The 23,607-nt window shown below is 47.9% G+C and overlaps 1 protein-coding gene across 1 annotated transcript in view; it reads left to right on the top strand.

The window, feature by feature from the left end:
* Positions 1-12,760, top strand: part of LOC142187948 (voltage-dependent T-type calcium channel subunit alpha-1G-like) — a 67,211-nt gene extending 54,451 nt beyond the window's left edge. The window contains exons 14-17 of the mRNA XM_075261739.1: positions 7,236-7,369; positions 7,650-7,720; positions 10,812-10,890; positions 12,606-12,760. Of these exons, the coding sequence (XP_075117840.1) occupies positions 7,236-7,369; positions 7,650-7,720; positions 10,812-10,890; positions 12,606-12,760 (439 nt within the window). The remainder of the gene's footprint in view (positions 1-7,235; positions 7,370-7,649; positions 7,721-10,811; positions 10,891-12,605) is intronic.
* Positions 12,761-23,607: the final 10,847 nt, after the last annotated feature.

The raw sequence follows: 23,607 nt of genomic DNA, 5'->3' as shown, positions 1-23,607 counted from the left end.
GGTCACATCAACCGTAATAACAATAAGTCCACAGAAGTCACAATCCAATGATAGCTTTGGTTCCTTGGTCCTGTAACTATATCCTGGCTCTCTGCAGAGCTGTGCACAGGCCGGCTAACACATACTAACTCCAGCTACAACTATATACTAAGACTGTTACTTCCTATATCTGTGGGTGGGAAGGGCTGAGTCACAGATCCTTCCCCCCTCACCTATACCAAGGAGAGCAGACTCCCTGTCTACTATGGACAATGCACCGTCCAACATCTTCTTGGAGACACTGATCAGATTATCTCCACCCATTGTCCTCACTAGTTAGAGGTATTTGCATACAATGTGCTAACACACTAGACCCTAATCAACCAACTACACACTGATGTTTACAACAGGTTAGAGAATACATTCCACATGAAATATATATTACACATGGCCTATAGTATAGACTCTAACCATCCCGTGACAACCCCTCCCCCTCTCAAAACATGTGCATGACACAATTGGCCTACACAGGTAAATTGGGGAATGCACATCAGTCTCTATAGCTCATATGTCCTCCTGCCGGGATAACCCATCTGCGTTCTGGTGTTGGTTCCCTCGGCGGTGCTGAATGGTAAAGTTGTAGGGTTGAAGGGCTGGCATCTGGCAGAAAATCCGGTGGATCCATGTTGGCTTCTCCCTGAGCTTGGCTTCGGGTCACTGCTCCCACAAAGTGGCACTGTAGATTTCCAACATCGTTGCCTAACAGAACATCGGCCGGCAGCCCGCTCATCACACCAATTGTGCATCGTTTTGGTCCATAACCATAGTCAAGTTCCACGGTAGCTTTAGGAATACGTCTCCGAGTACCCCCTGCCAACTTGATAGAAATGCCAGGGCCCTCCTCTAGGGCCTCGGGTCGCACAACTCGGGGGTCCGCTACCGTTAGGAAAGCTCCCGAGTCCCGGAATCCAACAACTGTTCGGCCATCCAGTAGGACCTCCTGCAAGTGCTTCCGCTGAAGGTTTGCGGGATGTGTGGCGGAAGGCTGAATCCCATAGACCCCTGGAGGTGGAACAGATGGGTCATTCATGGAGTCATCTGGAAATGGGGCCAAACTTTCTGTCCTAGGGGTGGTTCCCAGGTAGTGAATAGGCCGGGATGCCACGGTGGCCCGTGCCCCCATGTTAACAGGGCAACTAGCTTGCAAATGTCCAGGCCGCCCGCACCCAAAACATCTGCGCTCTAGCATTCTTCCAGTAGGTCGTTGTCTAGGGACAGGGTTGTTCATAGCTGGAGGCCGATGGGCTGGGGCAAAGGTAGAGGGGGAATTGTAATCCTGAGGCCGGGCACGAAAGGTGGGTGGCTGGATGAAGGGTGTCTGGCGGACTGTGGTAGTTTTCCGCTCCTCTGCAAACAACCTCTTCCACTGCGGCTTGATGGTCAGGCCCTCATCTGCAAGGGAAGCAGCTTGCTCCACTGTGGCTGGGTTCCGTTCCAGCACCCACTCACGGATCTCAGCGGGGCACTGGGAAAAGAACTGTTCCTTAAGTATGACTTGGAGGATCTTATCGACTGTGACAGCCTCCTCTCCTTCTAGCCAGCGCTTGCATGCTTGCTTCAACTTGTGGGCGAACATGTGGAAGGAGCTTCCCCCATTGTAAGACAAAGAGCGGAACTGAACTCGGTAGGTCTCTGGAGTGACTGCATAATACTTCTGCACCGCTCTTTTAATGGCCTCATAGTCCCGCTGATCACTAGGGTCCATGGCTCTGAGAGCTTCCGCAGCCCCATCTCGTAGGTGCCCCACCAGATACCGGACCCAATCCTTCTCTGGGACTTCCATCAGGTGGCACTGGTGTTCGAAGTCCTGAAAATATCCATCAACATCCCCAGCTGCTTCATCAAAGGTCTTGAAGTGTTTATGGGAGACATATGGTGGTTCTCTCACTGTTGGGCTGGGGGTCAGCGTTTGATTATAATTCCGCGTAGTTATCTCAGCCATTCGCATTTCATGCGCCATTCTTTCCTTTTCATGCGCCATTCTCTGTTCCTCCTTCTCCGTTTCCTGAGCCCTCTGTAATGCTCTACTCCTTTGCTCTGCAGTTGCTTCTAGCCCCAGCACTGCCAATTCCTCCTCATACAAAACAACCCATCTGCTCTTTTGGGTCTGTACCTGCCACTCCCGTATCTCTACTGTCTCCTGGGGGCAGCCCTCCTCATGGTCGCTTTGCAGGGTCATCTCCTCCAGTGCCTCGATCAGTTGATCTTTCGTTCTTCCCTGGTAACTCAGGTTTAGTTCCCGGGCCCTTACTTGTAGACTTGCCATAGTCCAGTTCCTGTATTCTGAGGTTGTGGCTCCATTAATCGCTGGGCTGCTGTAGTCCATCTCGCTGTCCGCTGTTGATCCCACCGCTGCCAACCAGTTGTCACGGAGCAAAGGTATACGTCTTCCTCCGGAAGGTCTTTTGAATCAACACGGACGCAAGAGGTCGGGAGACAACAGCAATTTATTGTAATCCACAAAGTTAGTAGCCGGCGGCGGTCACATCAACCGTAATAACAATAAGTCCACAGAAGTCACAATCCAATGATAGCTTTGGTTCCTTGGTCCTGTAACTAAGTCCTGGCTCTCTGCAGAGCTGTGCACAGGCCGGCTAACACATACTAACTGCTAGCTATATACTATATACTAAGACTGTTACACCTATATCTGTGGGGGGGAAGGGCTGAGTCACAGATCCTTCCCCCCTCACCTATACCAAGGAGAGCAGACTCCCTGTCTACTATGGACAATGCACCATCCAACATCTTCTTGGAGACACAATCAGATTATCTCCACCCATTGTCCTCACTGGTCCTCACTAGTTAGAGGTATTTGCATACAATGTGCTAACACACTAGACCCGAATCAGCCAACTACACACTGATGTTTACAACAGGTTAGAGAATACATTCCACATGAAATATATATTACACATTGCCTATAGTATAGACTCTAACCATCCCGTGACAAGTGTGTACAGGGCCTTATATCACATACGTGGGCCGCTCTTATCAGTGTGTACAGGGCCTTATATCACATACGTGGGCCGCTCTTATCGGTCTGTACAGGGCCTTATATCACATATGTGAGCCGCTCTTATCGGTCTGTACAGGTCCTTATATCACATATGTGAGCCGCTCTTATCGGTCTGTACAGGGCCTTATATCACATACGTGGGCCGCTCCTATCAGTGTGTACAGGGCCTTATATCACATACGTGGGCCGCTCCTATCAGTCTGTACAGGGCCTTATATCACATACGTGGGCCGCTCCTATCAGTCTGTACAGGGCCTTATATCACATATGTGAGCCGCTCTTATCGGTCTGTACAGGGCCTTATATCACATACGTGGGCCGCTCCTATCAGTGTGTACAGGGCCTTATATCACATACGTGGGCCGCTCTTATCGGTGTGTACAGGGCCTTATATCACATACGTGGGCCGCTCCTATCAGTGTGTACAGGGCCTTATATCACATACGTGGGCCGCTCCTATCAGTCTGTACAGGGCCTTATATCACATACGTGGGCCGCTCCTATCAGTGTGTACAGGGCCTTATATCACATACGTGGGCCGCTCTTATCAGTGTGTACAGGGCCTTATATCACATACGTGGGCTGCTCCTATCAGTCTGTACAGGGCCTTATATCACATACGTGGGCCGCTCCTATCAGTGTGTACAGGGCCTTATATCACATACGTGGGCCGCTGGTATCAGTGTGTACAGGTCCTTATATCACATATGTGGGCCGCTGGTATCAGTCTGTACAGGGCCTTATATCACATACGTGGGCCGCTCCTATCAGTGTGTACAGGGCCTTATATCACATACGTGGGCCGCTCCTATCAGTGTGTACAGGGCCTTATATCACATACGTGGGCCGCTCCTATCAGTGTGTACAGGGCCTTATATCACATACGTGGGCCGCTCCTATCAGTGTGTACAGGACCTTATATCACATATGTGGGCCGCTCCTATCAGTGTGTACAGGTCCTTATATCACATACGTGGGCCGCTCCTATCAGTGTGTACAGGGCCTTATATCACATACGTGGGCCGCTCCTATCAGTGTGTACAGGACCTTATATCACATACGTGGGCCGCTCTTATCAGTGTGTACAGGGCCTTATATCACATACGTGGGCCGCTCCTATCAGTCTGTACAGGGCCTTATATCACATACGTGGGCCGCTCCTATCAGTGTGTACAGGACCTTATATCACATACGTGGGCCGCTCTTATCAGTGTGTACAGGTCCTTATATCACATACGTGGGCCGCTCTTATCAGTGTGTACAGGTCCTTATATCACATACGTGGGCCGCTCCTATCAGTGTGTACAGGTCCTTATATCACATACGTGGGCCGCTCCTATCAGTGTGTACAGGGCCTTATATCACATACGTGGGCCGCTCCTATCAGTGTGTACAGGGCCTTATATCACATACGTGGGCCGCTGGTATCAGTGTGTACAGGGCCTTATATCACATACGTGGGCCGCTCCTATCAGTGTGTACAGGACCTTATATCACATACGTGGGCCGCTCCTATCGGTGTGTACAGGGCCTTATATCACATACGTGGGCCGCTCTTATCGGTGTGTACAGGGCCTTATATCACATACGTGGGCCGCTCCTATCAGTGTGTACAGGGCCTTATATCACATACGTGGGCCGCTCCTATCAGTCTGTACAGGGCCTTATATCACATACGTGGGCCGCTCCTATCAGTGTGTACAGGGCCTTATATCACATACGTGGGCCGCTCTTATCAGTGTGTACAGGGCCTTATATCACATACGTGGGCTGCTCCTATCAGTCTGTACAGGGCCTTATATCACATACGTGGGCCGCTCCTATCAGTGTGTACAGGGCCTTATATCACATACGTGGGCCGCTGGTATCAGTGTGTACAGGTCCTTATATCACATATGTGGGCCGCTGGTATCAGTCTGTACAGGGCCTTATATCACATACGTGGGCCGCTCCTATCAGTGTGTACAGGGCCTTATATCACATACGTGGGCCGCTCCTATCAGTGTGTACAGGGCCTTATATCACATACGTGGGCCGCTCCTATCAGTGTGTACAGGGCCTTATATCACATACGTGGGCCGCTCCTATCAGTGTGTACAGGACCTTATATCACATACGTGGGCCGCTCCTATCAGTGTGTACAGGTCCTTATATCACATACGTGGGCCGCTCCTATCAGTGTGTACAGGGCCTTATATCACATACGTGGGCCGCTCCTATCAGTGTGTACAGGACCTTATATCACATACGTGGGCCGCTCTTATCAGTGTGTACAGGGCCTTATATCACATACGTGGGCCGCTCCTATCAGTCTGTACAGGGCCTTATATCACATACGTGGGCCGCTCCTATCAGTGTGTACAGGACCTTATATCACATACGTGGGCCGCTCTTATCAGTGTGTACAGGTCCTTATATCACATACGTGGGCCGCTCTTATCAGTGTGTACAGGTCCTTATATCACATACGTGGGCCGCTCCTATCAGTGTGTACAGGTCCTTATATCACATACGTGGGCCGCTCCTATCAGTGTGTACAGGGCCTTATATCACATACGTGGGCCGCTCCTATCAGTGTGTACAGGGCCTTATATCACATACGTGGGCCGCTGGTATCAGTGTGTACAGGGCCTTATATCACATACGTGGGCCGCTCCTATCAGTGTGTACAGGGCCTTATATCACATACGTGGGCCGCTCCTATCAGTGCGTACAGGGCCTTATATCACATACGTGGGCCGCTGGTATCAGTGTGTACAGGGCCTTATATCACATACGTGGGCCGCTCCTATCAGTGTGTACAGGGCCTTATATCACATACGTGGGCCGCTCTTATCAGTGTGTACAGGGCCTTATATCACATACGTGGGCCGCTCCTATCAGTGTGTACAGGGCCTTATATCACATACGTGGGCCGCTCCTATCAGTGTGTACAGGGCCTTATATCACATACGTGGGCCGCTCCTATCAGTGTGTACAGGGCCTTATATCACATACGTGGGCCGCTCCTATCAGTGTGTACAGGGCCTTATATCACATACGTGGGCCGCTCCTATCAGTGTGTACAGGGCCTTATATCACATACGTGGGCCGCTGGTATCAGTGTGTACAGGGCCTTATATCACATACGTGGGCCGCTCTTATCAGTGTGTACAGGGCCTTATATCACATACGTGGGCCGCTCCTATCAGTCTGTACAGGTCCTTATATCACATACGTGGGCCGCTCCTATCAGTGTGTACAGGGCCTTATATCACATACGTGGGCCGCTCCTATCAGTGTGTACAGGACATTATATCACATACGTGGGCCGCTGGTATCAGTGTGTACAGGGCCTTATATCACATACGTGGGCCGCTCCTATCAGTCTGTACAGGTCCTTATATCACATACGTGGGCCGCTCCTATCAGTGTGTACAGGTCCTTATATCACATACGTGGGCCGCTCCTATCAGTGTGTACAGGACCTTATATCACATACGTGGGCCACTCCTATCACTGTGTACAGGGCCTTATATCACAAACGTGGGCCGCTCCTATCAGTGTGTACAGGGCCTTATATCACATACGTGGGCCGCTCCTATCAGTGTGTACAGGACATTATATCACATACGTGGGCCGCTCTTATCAGTGTGTACAGGGCCTTATATCACATACGTGGGCCGCTCCTATCAGTGTGTACAGGTCCTTATATCACATACGTGGGCCGCTCCTATCAGTCTGTACAGGGCCTTATATCACATACGTGGGCCGCTCCTATCAGTCTGTACAGGGCCTTATATCACATACGTGGGCCGCTCTTATCAGTCTGTACAGGGCCTTATATCACATACGTGGGCCGCTCCTATCAGTCTGTACAGGACATTATATCACATGCGTGGGCCGCTCCTATCAGTCTGTACAGGACATTATATCACATGCGTGGGCCGCTCCTATCAGTCTGTACAGGACATTATATCACATACGTGGGCCGCTCCTATCAGTGTGTACAGGACATTATATCACATACGTGGGCCGCTGGTATCAGTGTGTACAGGTCCTTATATCACATACGTGGGCCGCTCTTATCAGTCTGTACAGGGCCAGGCCGGATCCCCCCTGTGTCCTGCGGCTGCCACGTCAGGACCTCCCCCACTAGGACCCTCCATTAACCCTTTGTGTCCTCTCTGCATTACAGGTGGAACCAGTTGGACTTGGCCATTGTCCTGCTGTCCATAATGGGGATTACCCTGGAGGAGATTGAAGTCAACGCCTCTCTGCCCATTAACCCCACTATTATTCGCATTATGAGGGTTCTGAGAATCGCCCGGGGTAGGTGACCCGCCTGTATGACGCAGTATATACCGTATACCTCTGCTGTCTGAGGCCTCTCCTCATATTACCTTTGTCATTCCTCTGCTATTCCTCCTAGAAATACAGGAGTAAATTGACAAGTGGGCGTTACCAGCCTGGCTGACTGGATTGGTCAGACTGTTCAGGGCCATCTCAGCTGCCAATTCATTCTTGAAATCTCCAGGAGGAATAATAGAGGAACCTTTGTGTCCCGGCCTTGTATCTGCCCTTACTACTGCGTATCCTTCTATCTCTGCAGTCCTGAAGTTACTGAAGATGGCCGTGGGGATGAGAGCCCTGCTGGACACCGTCCTACAAGCCCTCCCTCAGGTACCGAGACCCCCAGACAGGCAACGAGACCCTAAAGGGATGCCCCACCCATACAGGCAGTGAGACCCTAAAGGGATACCCCACCCATAGATTCAATGAGACCCTAAAGGGATATCCCACCAATACAGGCAGTGAGACCCTAAAGGGATACCCCACCCATAGAGACAGTGAGACCCTAAAGGGATGCCCCACCCATAGATTCAATGAGACCCTAAAGGGATATCCCACCAATACAGTGAGACCCTAAAGGGATACCCCACCCATAGAGACAGTGAGACCCTAAAGGGATACCCCACCCATACAGGCAGTGAGACCCTAAAGGGATATCCCACCAATACAGACAGTGAGACCCTAAAGGGATACCCCACCCATAGATTCAATGAGACCCTAAAGGGATATCCCACCAATACAGTGAGACCCTAAAGGGATACCCCACCCATAGAGACAGTGAGACCCTAAAGGGATACCCCACCCATAGATTCAATGAGACCCTAAAGGGATACCCCACCCATAGATTCAATGAGACCCAAAAGGGATACCCCACCCATAGATTCAATGAGACCCTAAAGGGATACCCTACCAATACAGACAGTGAGACCATAAAGGGATATCCCACCAATACAGACAGTGAGACCATAAAGGGATATCCCACCAATACAGACAGTGAGGCCTTAAAGGGATATCCTACCAATACAGACAGTGAGACCATAAAGGGATATCCCACCAATACAGACAGTGAGGCCTTAAAGGGATATCCCACCAATACAGACAGTGAGACCTTAAAGGGATACCCCACCAATACAGACAATGAGACCTTAAAGGGATATCCCACCAATACAGACAATGAGACCTTAAAGGGATATCCCACCAATACAGACAGTGAGACCCTAAAGGGATATCCCACCAATACAGACAATGAGACCTTAAAGGGATATCCCACCAATACAGACAATGAGACCTTAAAGGGATATCCCACCAATACAGACAGTGAGACCCTAAAGGGATACCCCACCCATAGATTCAATGAGACCCTAAAGGGATACCCCACCAATACAGACAATGAGACCTTAAAGGGATATCCCACCAATACAGACAGTGAGACCCTAAAGGGATATCCCACCAATACAGACAATGAGACCTTAAAGGGATGTCCTACCAATACAGACAGTGAGACCCTAAAGGGATACCCCACCCATAGATTCAATGAGACCCTAAAGGGATATCCCACCAATACAGACAATGAGACCTTAAAGGGATATCCCACCCATAGATTCAATGGGACCCTAAAGGGATATCCCACCAATACAGACAGTGAGACCATAAAGGGATACCCCACCAATACAGACAATGAGACCTTAAAGGGATATCCCACCAATACAGACAATGAGACCTTAAAGGGATATCCCACCAATACAGACAATGAGACCTTAAAGGGATATCCCACCAATACAGACAATGAGACCTTAAAGGGATACCCCACCAATACAGACAATGAGACCTTAAAGGGATATCCTACCAATACAGACAGTGAGACCATAAAGGGATACCCCACCAATACAGACAATGAGACCTTAAAGGGATATCCCACCAATACAGACAATGAGACCTTAAAGGGATATCCCACCAATACAGACAGTGAGACCATAAAGGGATACCCCACCCATAGATTCAATGAGACCCTAAAGGGATACCCCACCAATACAGACAATGAGACCCTAAAGGGATACCCCACCCATATATTCAATGAGACCCTAAAGGGATATCCTACCAATACAGACAATGAGACCTTAAAGGGATATCCCACCAATACAGACAGTGAGACCATAAAGGGATATCCCACCAATACAGACAGTGAGACCTTAAAGGGATACCCCACCAATACAGACAATGAGACCTTAAAGAGATATCCTACCAATACAGACAGTGAGACCATAAAGGGATATCCCACCAATACAGACAGTGAGGCCTTAAAGGGATATCCTACCAATACAGACAGTGAGACCATAAAGGGATATCCCACCAGTACAGACAGTGAGACCTTAAAGGGATACCCCACCAATACAGACAATGAGACCTTAAAGGGATATCCTACCAATACAGACAATGAGACCTTAAAGGGATATCCTACCAATACAGACAGTGAGACCATAAAGGGATACCCCACCAATACAGACAATGAGACCTTAAAGGGATACCCTACCAATACAGACAATGAGACCTTAAAGGGATATCCTACCAATACAGACAGTGAGACCATAAAGGGATATCCCACCAATACAGACAGTGAGGCCTTAAAGGGATATCCCACCAATTCAGACAATGAGACCTTAAAGGGATACCCCACCAATACAGACAGTGAGACCTTAAAGGGATATCCTACCAATACAGACAGTGAGACCTTAAAGGGATATCCTACCAATACAGACAGTGAGACCTTAAAGGGATATCCCACCAATACAGACAGTGAGACCTTAAAGGGATATCCTACCAATACAGACAGTGAGACCTTAAAGGGATATCCCACCAATACAGACAGTGAGACCTTAAAGGGATACCCCACCAATACAGACAGTGAGACCCTAAAGGGATACCCCACCAATACAGACAGTGAGACCTTAAAGGGATATCCTACCAATACAGACAATGAGACCTTAAAGGAATATCCTACCAATACAGAGATTGAGACCTTAAAGGGATATCCCACCCATAGAGACAATGAGACCTTAAAGGGATGGATATCCACCCCTTTATGTGACTTGTCAGTCTCCGGTGGGTGTCGGCAGGTCCTCTTGTCATGTGATCCTCCCCAACACCTCTCCTTTGGGGTGACAGACAGGGCAGCGCATGTGCGGGATGTCTCAGAGGCCACTGACCAGTCCCTGCACATGCGCGGTCCACACAATCCACAGCCCCGGTACGGGATCTCAGTGCATGGACAATGAGGTCTGGTGGTCGCATCATTCAGGTCTCCACAGACCCCCGTCCTGTACATAGTCCTGAGAGTAAGATCTGGGCCCCCTGTTAGGACCTGCTGGGAGTTGTAGTCCTGTAGAGCCACCGCATGCACTGATGTCCGCCTCTCCTCTCTCAGGTCGGGAATCTCGGCCTCCTCTTTATGCTGCTCTTCTTCATTTTTGCTGCCTTGGGAGTTGAGCTCTTTGGTGACTTGGGTAAGTGGAAATGGCGGAGAAGCCGACGAATGAACGTCATTGTAATCCGTGTCCTCTCCTAGACGTCATTGTAATCCGTGTCCTCTCCTAGACGTCATTGTAATCCGTGTCCTCTCCTAGACGTCATTGTAATCAGTGTCCTCTCCTAGACGTCATTGTAATCCGTGTCCTCTCCTAGACGTCATTGTAATCAGTGTCCTCTCCTAGACGTCATTGTAATCCGTGTCCTCTCCTAGACGTCATTGTAATCCGTGTCCTCTCCTAGACGTCATTGTAATCCGTGTCCTCTCCTAGACGTCATTGTAATCCGTGTCCTCTCCTAGACGTCATTGTAATCAGTGTCCTCTCCTAGACGTCATTGTAATCCGTGTCCTCTCCTAGACGTCATTGTAATCAGTGTCCTCTCCTAGACGTCATTGTAATCCGGGTCCTCTCCTAGACGTCATTGTAATCCGTGTCCTCTCCTAGACGTCATTGTAATCCGTGTCCTCTCCTAGACGTCATTGTAATCAGTGTCCTCTCCTAGACGTCATTGTAATCCGGGTCCTCTCCTAGACGTCATTGTAATCCGTGTCCTCTCCTAGACGTCATTGTAATCAGTGTCCTCTCCTAGACGTCATTGTAATCCGGGTCCTCTCCTAGACGTCATTGTAATCCGTGTCCTCTCCTAGACGTCATTGTAATCAGTGTCCTCTCCTAGACGTCATTGTAATCCGGGTCCTCTCCTAGACGTCATTGTAATCAGTGTCCTCTCCTAGACGTCATTGTAATCCGTGTCCTCTCCTAGACGTCATTGTAATCCATGTCCTCTCCTAGACGTCATTGTAATCCGTGTCCTCTCCTAGACGTCATTGTAATCCGTGTCCTCTCCTAGACGTTATTGTAATCCGTGTCCTCTCCTAGACGTCATTGTAATCCGTGTCCTCTCCTAGACGTCATTGTAATCCGTGTCCTCTCCTAGACGTCATTGTAATCCGTGTCCTCTCCTAGACGTCATTGTAATCCGGGTCCTCTCCTAGACGTCATTGTAATCCGTGTCCTCTCCTAGACGTCATTGTAATCCGTGTCCTCTCCTAGACGTCATTGTAATCCGGGTCCTCTCCTAGACGTCATTGTAATCCGTGTCCTCTCCTAGACGTCATTGTAATCCGTGTCCTCTCCTAGACGTCATTGTAATCCGGGTCCTCTCCTAGACGTCATTGTAATCCGTGTCCTCTCCTAGACGTCATTGTAATCCGTGTCCTCTCCTAGACGTCATTGTAATCCGTGTCCTCTCCTAGACGTTATTGTAATCCGTGTCCTCTCCTAGACGTCATTGTAATCCGTGTCCTCTCCTAGACGTCATTGTAATCCGTGTCCTCTCCTAGACGTCATTGTAATCCGTGTCCTCTCCTAGACGTCATTGTAATCCGTGTCCTCTCCTAGACGTCATTGTAATCCGTGTCCTCTCCTAGACGTCATTGTAATCCGTGTCCTCTCCTAGACGTCATTGTAATCCGTGTCCTCTCCTAGACGTCATTGTAATCCGTGTCCTCTCCTAGACGTCATTGTAATCCGTGTCCTCTCCTAGACGTCATTGTAATCCGTGTCCTCTCCTAGACGTCATTGTAATCCGTGTCCTCTCCTAGACGTTATTGTAATCTGTGTCCTCTCCTAGACGTCATTGTAATCTGTGTCCTCTCCTAGACGTCATTGTAATCTGTGTCCTCTCCTAGAGTGCAGCGACTCTCACCCGTGTGAAGGTCTCGGGAGACACGCGACCTTCAGAAACTTCGGCATGGCCTTCTTAACGCTCTTCCGCGTCTCTACAGGCGATAATTGGAATGGGATTATGAAGGTACAAAAGCAACGAAAGTATGTGAACCTGTAAAGAAAGAAAGCGAGTGCTGTAATAAGAAGTGTCTGATACTGCAGATATACAAGTGCGGAGTGTCTGATACTGCAGATATACAAGTGCGGAGTGTCTGATACTGCAGATATACAAGTGCGGAGTGTCTGATACTGCGGTGATACAAGTGCGGAGTGTCTGATACTGCAGATATACAAGTGCGGAGTGTCTGATACTGCAGATATACAAGTGCGGAGTGTCTGATACTGCAGATATACAAGTGCGGAGTGTCTGATACTGCGGTGATACAAGTGCGGAGTGTCTGATACTGCGGTGATACAAGTGCGGAGTGTCTGATACTGCAGTGATACAAGTGCGGAGTGTCTGATACTGCAGATATACAAGTGCGGAGTGTCTGATACTGCAGATATACAAGTGCGGAGTGTCTGATACTACAGCGATACAAGTGCGGAGTGTCTGATACTGCAGATATACAAGTGCGGAGTGTCTGATACTGCAGTGATACAAGTGCGGAGTGTCTGATACTGCGGTGATACAAGTGCGTAGTGTCTGATACTGCAGATATACAAGTGCGGAGTGTCTGATACTGCAGATATACAAGTGCGGAGTGTCTGATACTGCAGATATACAAGTGCGGAGTGTCTGATACTGCAGATATACAAGTGCAGAGTGTCTGATACTGCAGATATACAAGTGCGGAGTGTCTGATACTACAGCGATACAAGTGCGGAGTGTCTGATACTGCGGTGATACAAGTGCGGAGTGTCTGATACTGCAGATATACAAGTGCGGAGTGTCTGATACTGCAGATATACAAGTGCGGAGTGTCTGATACTGCAGATATACAAGTGCGGAGTGTCTGATACTGCAGATATACAAGTGCGGAGTGTCTGATACTGCAGATATACAAGTGCGGAGTGTCTGATACTGCAGATATACAAGTGCAGAGTGTCTGATACTGCAGATATACAAGTGCGGAGTGTCTGATACTGCAGCGATACAAGTGCGGAGTGTCTGATACTGCAGATATACAAGTGCGGAGTGTCTGATACTGCGGTGATACAAGTGCGGAGTGTCTGATACTGCGGTGATACAAGTGCGGAGTGTCTGATACTGCAGATATACAAGTGCGGAGTGTCTGATACTGCAGATATACAAGTGCGGAGTGTCTGATACTGCAGATATACAAGTGCGGAGTGTCTGATACTGCAGATATACAAGTGCGCAGTGTCTGATACTGCAGATATACAAGTGCGGAGTGTCTGATACTGCAGATATACAAGTGCAGAGTGTCTGATACTGCAGATATACAAGTGCGGAGTGTCTGATACTGCAGCGATACAAGTGCAGAGTGTCTGATACTGCGGTGATACAAGTGCGGAGTGTCTGATACTTCAGATATACAAGTGCGGAGTGTCTGATACTGCAGTAATACAAGTGCGGAGTGTCTGAAACTACAGCGATACAAGTGCGGAGTGTCTGATACTACAGCGATACAAGTGCGGAGTGTCTGATACTGCAGATATACAAGTGCGGAGTGTCTGATACTGCGGTGATACAAGTGCGGAGTGTCTGATACTGCAGATATACAAGTGCGGAGTGTCTGATACTGCAGATATACAAGTGCGGAGTGTCTGATACTGCGGTGAAACAAGTGCGGAGTGTCTGATAATGAAGATATACAAGTGTGGAGTGTCTGATACTGCAGATATACAAGTGTGGAGTGTCTGATACTGCAGTGATACAAGTGCGGAGTGTCTGATACTGCAAATATACAAGTGCGGAGTGTCTGATACTGCAGCAATACAAGTGCGGAGTGTCTGATACTGCGGTGATACAAGTGCGGAATGTCTGATACTGCAGATATACAAGTGAGGAGTGTCTGATACTGCAGATATACAAGTGCAGAGTGTCTGATACTGCAGATATACAAGTGCGGAGTGTCTGATACTGCAGATATACAAGTGCGGAGTGTCTGATACTGCAGATATACAAGTGAGGAGTGTCTGATACTGCAGATATACAAGTGCGGAGTGTCTGATACTGCAGCAATACAAGTGCGGAGTGTCTGATACTGCAGCAATACAAGTGCGGAGTGTCTGATACTGCGGTGATACAAGTGCGGAATGTCTGATACTGCAGATATACAAGTGAGGAGTGTCTGATACTGCAGATATACAAGTGCAGAGTGTCTGATACTGCAGATATACAAGTGCGGAGTGTCTGATACTGCAGATATACAAGTGCGGAGTGTCTGACACTGCAGATATACAAGTGTGGAGTGTCTGATACTGCAGCGATACAAGTGCGGAGTGTCTGACACTGCAGATATACAAGTGCGGAGTGTCTGATACTACAGCGATACAAGTGCGGAGTGTCTGATACTGCGGCGATACAAGTGCGGAGTGTCTGATACTGCGGTGATACAAGTGCGGAGTGTCTGATACTGCAGATATACAAGTGCGGAGTGTCTGATACTGCAGATATACAAGTGCGGAGTGTCTGATACTGCAGATATACAAGTGCGGAGTGTCTGATACTGCAGATATACAAGTGTGGAGTGTCTGATACTGCAGATATACAAGTGCAGAGTGTCTGATACTGCAGATATACAAGTGCGGAGTGTCTGATACTGCAGATATACAAGTGCGGAGTGTCTGATACAGCAGATATACAAGTGCGGAGTGTCTGATACTGCAGATATACAAGTGTGGAGTGTCTGATACTACAGCGATACAAGTGCGGAGTGTCTGATACTGCGGTGATACAAGTGCGGAGTGTCTGATACTGCGGCGATACAAGTGCGGAGTGTCTGATACTGCAGATATACAAGTGCGGAGTGTCTAATACTGCAGATATACAAGTGCGGAGTGTCTAATACTGTAGATATACAAGTGCGGAGTGTCTGATACTGCAGCAATACAAGTGCGGAGTGTCTGATACTGCGGTGATACAAGTGCGGAGTGTCTAATACTGCAGATATACAAGTGCAGAGTGTCTGATACTGCAGATATACAAGTGCGGAGTGTCTGATACTGCAGATATACAAGTGTGGAGTGTCTGATACTGCAGCGATACAAGTGCGGAGTGTCTGATACTGCGGTGATACAAGTGCGGAGTGTCTAATACTGCAGATATACAAGTGCAGAGTGTCTGATACTGCAGATATACAAGTGCGGAGTGTCTGATACTGCAGATATACAAGTGCGGAGTGTCTGATACTGCAGATATACAAGTGTGGAGTGTCTGATACTGCAGATATACAAGTGCGGAGTGTCTGATACTGCAGATATACAATTGCGGAGTGTCTGATACTGCAGATATACAAGTGCGGAGTGTCTGATACTGCAGATATACAAGTGCGGAGTGTCTGATACTGCAGATATACAAGTGCGGAGTGTCTGATACTGCAGATATACAAGTGCGGAGTGTCTGATACTGCAGATATACAAGTGCGGAGTGTCTGATACTGTGGTGATACAAGTGCGGAGTGTCTGATACTGCAGATATACAAGTGCGGAGTGTCTGATACTGCAGTGATACAAGTGCGGAGTGTCTGATACTGCAGATATACAAGTGCGGAGTGTCTGATACTGCAGATATACAAGTGCGGAGTGTCTGATACTGCAGATATACAAGTGCGGAGTGTCTGATACTGCAGTGATACAAGTGCGGAGTGTCTGACACTGCAGATATACAAGTGCGGAGTGTCTGATACTGCAGATATACAAGTGCGGAGTGTCTGATACTGCAGATATACAAGTGCGGAGTGTCTGATACTGCAGATATACAAGTGCGGAGTGTCTGATACTGCAGCGATACAAGTGCGGAGTGTCTGATACTGCGGTGATACAAGTGCAGAGTGTCTGATACTGCAGATATACAAGTGCGGAGTGTCTGATACTGCAGATATACAAGTGCGGAGTGTCTGATACTGCAGATATACAAGTGAGGAGTGTCTGATACTGCAGATATACAAGTGCGGCGTGTCTGATACTGCAGATATACAAGTGCGGAGTGTCTGATAATGAAGATATACAAGTGCGGAGTGTCTGATACTGCAGATATTCAAGTGCGGAGTGTCTGATACTGCAGATATACAAGTGCGGAGTGTCTGATACTGCAGATATACAAGTGCGGAGTGTCTGGTACTGCGGTGATACAAGTGCGGAGTGTCTGATACTGCAGATATACAAGTGCGGAGTGTCTGATACTGCAGATATACAAGTGCGGAGTGTCTGATACTGCAGATATACAAGTGCGGAGTGTCTGATACTGCGGTGATACAAGTGCGGAGTGTCTGATACTGCAGATATACAAGTGAGGAGTGTCTGATACTACAGTGATACAAGTGCGGAGTGTCTGATACTGCGGTGATACAAGTGTGGAGTGTCTGATACTGCAGATATACAAGTGCGGAGTGTCTGATACTGCGGTGATACAAGTGCGGAGTGTCTGATACTGCAGATATACAAGTGCGGAGTGTCTGATACTGCAGATATACAAGTGCGGAGTGTCTGATACTGCAGATATACAAGTGCGGAGTGTCTGATACTGCAGATATACAAGTGCGGATTGTCTGATACTGCAGATATACAAGTGCGGAGTGTCTGATACTGCAGCGATACAAGTGCGGAGTGTCTGATACAGCAGCGATACAAGTGCGGAGTGTCTGATACTGCAGATATACAAGTGCGGAGTGTCTGATACTGCAGATATACAAGTGCGGAGTGTCTGATACTGCAGATATACAAGTGCGGAGTGTCTGATACTGCAGATATACAAGTGCGGAGTGTCTGATACTGCAGATATACAAGTGCGGAGTGTCTGATACTGCAGATATACAAGTGCGGAGTGTCTGATACTGCAGATATACAAGTGCGGAGTGTCTGATACTGCGGTGATACAAGTGCGGAGTGTCTGATCCTGCGGTGATACAAGTGTGGAGTGTATGATACTACAGCGATACAAGTGCGGAGTGTCTGATACTGCAGATATACAAGTGCGGAGTGTCTGATACTGCAGATATACAATTGCGGAGTGTCTGATACTGCAGATATACAAGTGCGGATTGTCTGATACTGCAGCGATACAAGTGCGGAGTGTCTGATACTGCAGCGATACAAGTGCGGAGTGTCTGATACTGCAGATATACAAGTGCGGAGTGTCTGATACTGCAGATATACAAGTGCGGAGTGTCTGATACTGCAGATATACAAGTGCGGAGTGTCTGATACTGCAGATATACAAGTGCGGAGTGTCTGATACTGCAGATATACAAGTGCGGAGTGTCTGATACTGCAGATATACAAGTGCGGAGCGTCTGATACTGCAGATATACAAGTGCGGAGTGTCTGATACTGCGGCGATACAAGTGCGGAGTGTCTAATACTGCAGATATACAAGTGCAGAGTGTCTGATACTGCAGATATACAAGTGCGGAGTGTCTGATACTGCAGATATACAAGTGCGGAGTGTCTGATACTGCAGATATACAAGTGCGGAGTGTCTGATACTGCAGATATACAAGTGCGGAGTGTCTGATACTGCAGATATACAATTGCGGAGTGTCTGATACTGCAGATATACAAGTGCGGAGTGTCTGATACTGCAGATATACAAGTGCGGAGTGTCTGATACTGTGGTGATACAAGTGCGGAGTGTCTGAAACTGCAGATATACAAGTGCGGAGTGTCTGATACTGCAGTGATACAAGTGCGGAGTGTCTGATACTGCAGATATACAAGTGCGGAGTGTCTGATACTGCAGATATACAAGTGCGGAGTGTCTGATACTGCAGATATACAAGTGCGGAGTGTCTGATACTGCAGATATACAAGTGCGGAGTGTCTGATACTGCAGCGATACAAGTGCGGAGTGTCTGATACTGCAGATATACAAGTGCGGAGTGTCTGATACTGCAGCGATACAAGTGCGGAGTGTCTGATACTGCAGATATACAAGTGTGGAGTGTCTGATACTGCGGTGATACAAGTGCAGAGTGTCTGATACTAGAGCGATACAAGTGCGGAGTGTCTGATACTGCAGATATACAAGTGCGGAGTGTCTGATACTGCAGATATACAAGTGAGGAGTGTCTGATACTGCAGATATACAAGTGCGGCGTGTCTGATACTGCAGATATACAAGTGCGGAGTGTCTGATAATGAAGATGTACAAGTGCGGAGTGTCTGATACTGCAGATATTCAAGTGCGGAGTGTCTGATACTGCAGATATACAAGTGCGGAGTGTCTGATACTGCGGTGATACAAGTGCGGAGTGTCTGATACTGCAGATATACAAGTGCGGAGTGTCTGATACTGCAGATATACAAGTGCGGAGTGTCTGATACTGCAGATATACAAGTGCGGAGTGTCTGATACTGCAGATATACAAGTGAGGAGTGTCTGATACTACAGTGATACAAGTGCGGAGTGTCTGATACTGCGGTGATACAAGTGTGGAGTGTCTGATACTGCAGATATACAAGTGCGGAGTGTCTGATACTGCGGTGATACAAGTGTGGAGTGTCTGATACTGCAGATATACAAGTGCGGAGTGTCTGATACTGCAGATATACAAGTGCGGAGTGTCTGATACTGCAGATATACAAGTGCGGAGTGTCTGATACTGCGGTGATACAAGTGTGGAGTGTCTGATACTGCAGATATACAAGTGCGGAGTGTCTGATACTGCAGATATACAAGTGCGGAGTGTCTGATACAGCAGATATACAAGTGCGGAGTGTCTGATACTGCAGATATACAAGTGCGGATTGTCTGATACTGCAGATATACAAGTGCGGAGTGTCTGATACAGCAGCGATACAAGTGCGGAGTGTCTGATACTGCAGATATACAAGTGCGGAGTGTCTGTTACTGCAGATATACAAGTGCGGAGTGTCTGATACTGCAGATATACAAGTGCGGAGTGTCTGATACTGCAGATATACAAGTGCGGAGTGTCTGATACTGCAGATATACAAGTGCGGAGTGTCTGATACTGCAGATATACAAGTGCGGAGTGTCTGATACTGCAGATATACAAGTGCGGAGTGTCTGATACTGCAGATATACAAGTGCGGAGTGTCTGATACTGCAGATATACAAGTGCGGAGTGTCTGATACAGCAGCGATACAAGTGCGGAGTGTCTGATACTGCAGATATACAAGTGCGGAGTGTCTGATACTGCAGATATACAAGTGCGGAGTGTCTGATACTGCAGATATACAAGTGCGGAGTGTCTGATACTGCAGATATACAAGTGCGGAGTGTCTGATACTGCAGATATACAAGTGCGGAGTGTCTGATACTGCAGATATACAAGTGCGGAGTGTCTGATACTGCAGATATACAAGTGCGGAGTGTCTGATACTGCAGATATACAAGTGCGGAGTGTCTGATACTGCAGATATACAAGTGCGGAGTGTCTGATACTGCAGATATACAAGTGCGTAGTGTCTGATACTGCAGATATACAAGTGCGGAGTGTCTGATACTGCGACGATACAAGTGCGGAGTGTCTAATACTACAGCGATACAAGTGCGGAGTGTCTGATACTGCAGATATACAAGTGCGTAGTGTCTGATACTGCAGATATACAAGTGCGGAGTGTCTGATACTGCGGTGATACAAGTGTGGAGTGTCTGATACTACAGCGATACAAGTGCGGAGTGTCTGATACTGCAGATATACAAGTGCGGAGTGTCTGATACTGCAGATATACAATTGCGGAGTGTCTGATACTGCAGATATACAAGTGCGTAGTGTCTGATACTGCAGCGATACAAGTGCGGAGTGTCTGATACTGCAGATATACAAGTGCGGAGTGTCTGATACTGCAGATATACAAGTGCGGAGTGTCTGATACTGCAGATATACAAGTGCGGAGTGTCTGATACTGCAGATATACAAGTGCGGAGTGTCTGATACTGCAGATATACAAGTGCGGAGTGTCTGATACTGCAGATATACAAGTGCGGAGTGTCTGATACTGCAGATATACAAGTGCGGAGTGTCTGATACTGCAGATATACAAGTGCGGAGTGTCTGATACTGCAGATATACAAGTGCGGAGTGTCTGATACTGCGGTGATACAAGTGCGGAGTGTCTGATACTGCGGTGATACAAGTGTGGAGTGTCTGATACTATAGCGATACAAGTGCGGAGTGCCTTATACTGCAGATATACAATTGCGGAGTGTCTGATACTGCAGATATACAAGTGCGTAGTGTCTGATACTGCAGCGATACAAGTGCGGAGTGTCTGATACTGCAGATATACAAGTGCGGAGCGTCTGATACTGCAGCGATACAAGTGCGGAGTGTCTGATACTGCAGTGATACAAGTGCGGAGTGTCTGATACTGCAGATATACAAGTGCGGAGTGTCTGATACTGCAGTGATACAAGTGCGGAGTGTCTGATACTGCAGATATACAAGTGCGGAGTGTCTGATACTGCAGATATACAAGTGCGGAGTGTCTGATACTGCAGCGATACAAGTGCGGAGTGTCTGATACTGCAGATATACAAGTGCGGAGTGTCTGATACTGCAGATATACAAGTGCGGAGTGTCTGATACTGCGGTGATACAAGTGCGGAGTGTCTGATACTGCAGATATACAAGTGCGGAGTGTCTGATACTGCGGTGATACAAGTGCGGAGTGTCTGATACTGCGGTGATACAAGTGCGGAGTGTCTGATACTACAGCGATACAAGTGCGGAGTGTCTGATACTGCAGATATACAAGTGCGGAGTGTCTGATACTGCAGATATACAAGTGCGGAGTGTCTGATACTGCAGATATACAAGTGCGGAGTGTCTGATACTGCAGATATACAAGTGAGGAGTGTCTGATACTGCAGATATACAAGTGCGGAGTGTCTGATACTGCAGCAATACAAGTGCGGAGTGTCTGATACTGCAGCAATACAAGTGCGGAGTGTCTGATACTGCGGTGATACAAGTGCGGAATGTCTGATACTGCAGATATACAAGTGAGGAGTGTCTGATACTGCAGATATACAAGTGCAGAGTGTCTGATACTGCAGATATACAAGTGCGGAGTGTCTGATACTGCAGATATACAAGTGCGGAGTGTCTGACACTGCAGATATACAAGTGTGGAGTGTCTGATACTGCAGCGATACAAGTGCGGAGTGTCTGACACTGCAGATATACAAGTGCGGAGTGTCTGATACTACAGCGATACAAGTGCGGAGTGTCTGATACTGCGGCGATACAAGTGCGGAGTGTCTGATACTGCGGTGATACAAGTGCGGAGTGTCTGATACTGCAGATATACAAGTGCGGAGTGTCTGATACTGCAGATATACAGTGCGGAGTGTCTGATACTGCAGATATACAAGTGCGGAGTGTCTGATACTGCAGATATACAAGTGTGGAGTGTCTGATACTGCAGATATACAAGTGCAGAGTGTCTGATACTGCAGATATACAAGTGCGGAGTGTCTGATACTGCAGATATACAAGTGCGGAGTGTCTGATACTGCAGATATACAAGTGTGGAGTGTCTGATACTACAGCGATACAAGTGCGGAGTGTCTGATACTGCGGTGATACAAGTGCGGAGTGTCTGATACTGCGGCGATACAAGTGCGGAGTGTCTGATACTGCAGATATACAAGTGCGGAGTGTCTAATACTGCAGATATACAAGTGCGGAGTGTCTAATACTGTAGATATACAAGTGCGGAGTGTCTGATACTGCAGCAATACAAGTGCGAAGTGTCTGATACTGCGGTGATACAAGTGCGGAGTGTCTAATACTGCAGATATACAAGTGCAGAGTGTCTGATACTGCAGATATACAAGTGCGGAGTGTCTGATACTGCAGATATACAAGTGTGGAGTGTCTGATACTGCAGCGATACAAGTGCGGAGTGTCTGATACTGCGGTGATACAAGTGCGGAGTGTCTAATACTGCAGATATACAAGTGCAGAGTGTCTGATACTGCAGATATACAAGTGCGGAGTGTCTGATACTGCAGATATACAAGTGCGGAGTGTCTGATACTGCAGATATACAAGTGTGGAGTGTCTGATACTGCAGATATACAAGTGCGGAGTGTCTGATACTGCAGATATACAATTGCGGAGTGTCTGATACTGCAGATATACAAGTGCGGAGTGTCTGATACTGCAGATATACAAGTGCGGAGTGTCTGATACTGCAGATATACAAGTGCGGAGTGTCTGATACTGCAGATATACAAGTGCGGAGTGTCTGATACTGCAGATATACAAGTGCGGAGTGTCTGATACTGTGGTGATACAAGTGCGGAGTGTCTGATACTGCAGATATACAAGTGCGGAGTGTCTGATACTGCAGTGATACAAGTGCGGAGTGTCTGATACTGCAGATATACAAGTGCGGAGTGTCTGATACTGCAGATATACAAGTGCGGAGTGTCTGATACTGCAGATATACAAGTGCGGAGTGTCTGATACTGCAGTGATACAAGTGCGGAGTGTCTGACACTGCAGATATACAAGTGCGGAGTGTCTGATACTGCAGATATACAAGTGCGGAGTGTCTGATACTGCAGATATACAAGTGCGGAGTGTCTGATACTGCAGATATACAAGTGCGGAGTGTCTGATACTGCAGCGATACAAGTGCGGAGTGTCTGATACTGCAGATATACAAGTGCGGAGTGTCTGATACTGCAGATATACAAGTGCGGAGTGTCTGATACTGCAGCGATACAAGTGCAGAGTGTCTGATACTGCAGATATACAAGTGCGGAGTGTCTGATACTGCAGATATACAAGTGCGAAGTGTCTGATACTGCAGATATACAAGTGAGGAGTGTCTGATACTGCAGATATACAAGTGCGGCG

The sequence above is a fragment of the Leptodactylus fuscus genome, unplaced genomic scaffold (assembly GCF_031893055.1).
Source record: "Leptodactylus fuscus isolate aLepFus1 unplaced genomic scaffold, aLepFus1.hap2 HAP2_SCAFFOLD_332, whole genome shotgun sequence".
NCBI classification, from domain to species: Eukaryota; Metazoa; Chordata; class Amphibia; order Anura; family Leptodactylidae; genus Leptodactylus; species Leptodactylus fuscus.
This window is presented reverse-complemented; position numbering and strand designations above follow the sequence as displayed.